The sequence below is a fragment of the Poecilia latipinna genome, unplaced genomic scaffold, assembly GCF_001443285.1.
Source record: "Poecilia latipinna isolate Pla-1442-1.1 unplaced genomic scaffold, P_latipinna-1.0 Scaffold215, whole genome shotgun sequence".
Taxonomy (NCBI): domain Eukaryota; kingdom Metazoa; phylum Chordata; class Actinopteri; order Cyprinodontiformes; family Poeciliidae; genus Poecilia; species Poecilia latipinna.
The window spans coordinates 79,428-83,219 of NW_015112831.1; the positions used below are offsets into that span (position 1 = coordinate 79,428).

A 3,792-nucleotide genomic window follows, 5' to 3' on the forward strand; every position below is an offset into this window, starting at 1 on the left:
ATTTTTGCATTAAAAACTACACAAAAATACTTAAGATTTGGGGTTTTTGCAGTGTATTGTGGCAAAATGTGGAAAAGTTAAAAAACTATGAATACTTTTGTGAGACCAAAGACATCCTCGCATGTCATGCTTGCAGAGAATGACGCTAAATTGTTTTGAGACCCTAAAATCAGCACAATTCAGCCTCTTATTGGTAAGGAAGAGACTTTACCTGAAATATCTGTATTCCACGTAAGGTCAGACCCAGTGTGAGCGACGCCTCAACTTCCTTCTTATCCTGTTGATGGGGAGGAAAACAGATGAGGAGGGAATGAAACAGAACGTGAAATCCTGCCGGAGCTTTTCTCACCTTGTACAGCCTGTAGTAGTGCACCGTGACGTCGTCGAGCTGAGCGCACTCCTTTATGTACTTGAGGTGCGCCTCTGAGGCGGTGAGTGCAAACTGGTCCTTGTGCATGTTGGGGATGTGCCTCAGGATGTACTCCCGGCCACGCTTGGCTATCACCTGAGCAGGAGGAGAGGCAGAGGGAGCCGTCAGGCTGCGGCGAGCGAAGGCGACGTAGGTGCCGAAGCCGCCTGGCAAACAGACGCCAGAGAGGACAGCCTGAGCGCTGGCCGGAAACACTGACCGGAAACGCTGACCGGAAGCGCGGCCGGTGAGCTTCCAGCCGATTCAGTAACTAAGTCGTCTCCGTAAGCGGCGGCTAAATCTGCGTGAGATTTGCTTTGGGGAAAACGTACATTGTTGACATTCCAACAATTTCCTGTAGGCACCGGTTTGTGCTGTGATAAAGAGGCAGGGGGGCTAATCACAGGAAGTGGAGGGCAATCAGACGGGTGTGGCCGACAGAAGGCCGATGTTACCAGAATAGTCATCTTAAGGAACTCTGTGTGCCACTTTCAGGGACAAAAATAAACTAGAACTCCCAGTTTGCATGGGGCCGCATGCTAAAACGTATGTAATAGTGTTTTAGAGTTTTATCAGCGTCATATGTAGATAGTTTGCCTCGAATCCAGGACTGTCCACTCTTGGGGTCAGGACACTAACGGTGTAAAACTGTGTGTGTGATTTAATCTCGTTATAAATACATCTGTTTTGTGAAGGCCTCGAAGGTTTCTCAGAGAACATTAGTGAAGAAAAAGCACCATGAAGTCAGTGGCGACCCCAAGGGGTGGGCTCGGGGTGCCATGGGCCCTTCTTTGAAAATACTGAATACCAAATTGGCCTCTATTATAATCATGTTCATGTCATAGAAAGCTTCTCCAATGAAGACATAAATGTTAAACCTAATAAACAAATAAATAAAATAAAAAAATTAAATTATTATATTATATTATTATAATTTTTTAGCTGTTCCCCTGTAAAATGTTTAGTGGCCTTGCCTGGATATTTTGATGAAAAATGTATTTATTTATTTATTTATAAAAAGTTTCTGCAGGCGGAGCCACAACAGAGTGGTTTAGGTTGAAGCATATCTATGTGTTAGAATGGCCCAGTCAAAGTTCGGATCTAAATACAAGAGAATGTGTGTTCAAACTCACATTCGGTGTGACTGAATTTGAGCTCTTTTGCAAAGAGGAACGAAAAAAAAAAGTCTAAGTGTGCAACACGTGGAAAAATGATCAAAAAGACTTGTGGCTGTAAACTTCAGTGAAAGTCGCTCTACTAAAGTAACCAACTCAAAAAATCTGCAGTCGTGTGCAGTTTCCCCATTATGCACTACTTTTTTTTTATTTATCTATCCTAATAAATACAATTAACATACACCAGGATTTGGGAACAAAATCTGAAAGAATGTGTTGTGAAACATCTAAACAGAAGAACATACTGCATTTCCTACATTATTATTTAAATTAAAGAAGGTGTGATGTGAACTGAAGACCATCTACATGCTGTTGGTGTGTCCCACTCACCCATTGGGGGAAGTAGGCCTCGGGTTCAAAGTACTTCCCAAAGTGCTTGTTGCGTTTGAAATTCCCGAGGTCGGCTTGGAGAGCGAAGGCTGCCAGGAGGAAGTAGGCCTCCTCTCTTTGGATGCACTGTGAGAGCAGCACCTGCTTCCTCAGGTGCCAGTAGTAGTAGTACCTGGCTACCCGGTCGCTGCACGACACACAGGGCGCGGCGCGGTTAGCTCAGGTTTCTGACATTACTGTGAATGTTGGTGAATTAGGAAAACAAGGCTCACAAATCTTTACTGACCTGATTAATCTCCCGTTCTCCACATAATACTGAGCTCTGAAGTGAATGATCATCGGAGGCCCAAACTGATCAATACCCTGGAAACGCACAAGAGGAAACACATCAATCACTGCACCGTGGGAGAAAGGCTGAAAGTGCAACAAAATATTGGTTCTAAATTGAACTATAGTTCGGCTCCATGGAAAGTCCGGCTCATTTTTTTAATGCGTAATCAAACGGACCAAAATCAGTTTTTAAGCAATTTGCTTAAAAACCTCAGTTCAGTCTCAGTTCTGTTGAAGCAAACTGTGGTGCAGTTCGCATACTCATGTTAATGCTAAGCAGACTGGAGACTGTTTCAAAGGTGGGAAGTGGACTATTACTGCAGGGCATTCTGGGTAAATACAATCAAAAAACCACTGACCACTAAAGTTTGACGCTTCTCCATTTTTGTTTACATTTCGTGAAGAAGGAAGTTGCGCTGATGTCTTCCTTTGAGGTGTTCGTATCGTTTCCTTCAGTGGTTCTTGTTACAGCGCCACCACAGGCCAGGAGGGGAATTAGTTTTTCAAAGGGTTTGGTTCGTGTGACACAGTGCAGCGGAAAAGAAAAACCGCACCAAGTGGAAATGTAACAAAAATTGCAACTTTGGTCTCTAATCAAACAATGTACCAGACATCCTTAAAGATCCTCTATTGTTGTAATGTTTACTGTAATTTTCCGACCAGTCAAATCCTTCAATAACAGGCATGGTTTAAAAAAAACCCCAGCAACAACAGAGCCAAGTCACCACATGAGTGCATTACTTCCATTTCATGGCGTTATGTAATGCAGATAAACGTCGTAAACAAGATAGAGCATGAATGCTTGAGACGTGAAATCTTTGTGCTAGTATTTACGAACACCTCAAAACCCAAACAAACTGCAGAGTCTATGCAAAGTTTTGCTGACAAACGTGTGATTTTTGCACATTAGAAGTTTGGGAACTATCAATTGTCGTCTTCTCATCTACGTCTTACTTTTTTCTTGCCAGTGTGAGTGAAAACAGTGCTGAAATCGCATTTTCTATATTTATTTAAACGAGTCGATTCTGAGCTAAATGTCGCATAACGTTTCTTCTCACCTTGCTGGCTTCTCTCTTCCATTCTTTGGGGCAGTACTTAGACAGCTTCTGGTCTAACTCCATGTAGATGTGTTCATTATCTGCGGGACAGGAAAGCAGGCTTCACTCACTCATTCAGCACAAGCAGATGCTGGAGAAACTTTCACTAATCTACCAGAAAAAGATGCAGACAAATAAAATAAAATAAAAACTTGAAATGGAAAAAGTTAGGTGCAACACACACGTTTTGTTGCTTTCATTCCCATTTCGAAGGAAATGGCAAAAATATTTAACGACCAGATCCACCCAGTCGTTAAACTTTGCTACAAAACGCGAGTATTTCTGAAGAAAGAATGAGCTTGTTTCTTGTTGCCGAGAGACACAACGTGAATACAGAGAAAATAGAAAACAGAGTTGACACAAACAACTTACTTTTAATGGATCCTCTTCTATATATATATATATATATATATATATATATATATATATATATATATATATATATATATAT

The 3,792-nt window shown here is 41.8% G+C and overlaps 1 protein-coding gene across 2 annotated transcripts in view; it reads right to left on the bottom strand.

Moving 5' to 3' along the window:
- Positions 1-3,792, bottom strand: part of frmd6 (FERM domain containing 6) — a 41,110-nt gene that overhangs the window by 12,874 nt on the left and 24,444 nt on the right. For both annotated transcript variants that reach the window (XM_015031690.1, XM_015031691.1), the window contains exons 4-8: positions 3,303-3,382; positions 2,201-2,277; positions 1,915-2,101; positions 350-505; positions 212-277 (exon numbers count right to left, since the gene is read on the bottom strand). In XM_015031690.1, the coding sequence (XP_014887176.1) occupies positions 212-277; positions 350-505; positions 1,915-2,101; positions 2,201-2,277; positions 3,303-3,382 (566 nt within the window). The remainder of the gene's footprint in view (positions 1-211; positions 278-349; positions 506-1,914; positions 2,102-2,200; positions 2,278-3,302; positions 3,383-3,792) is intronic.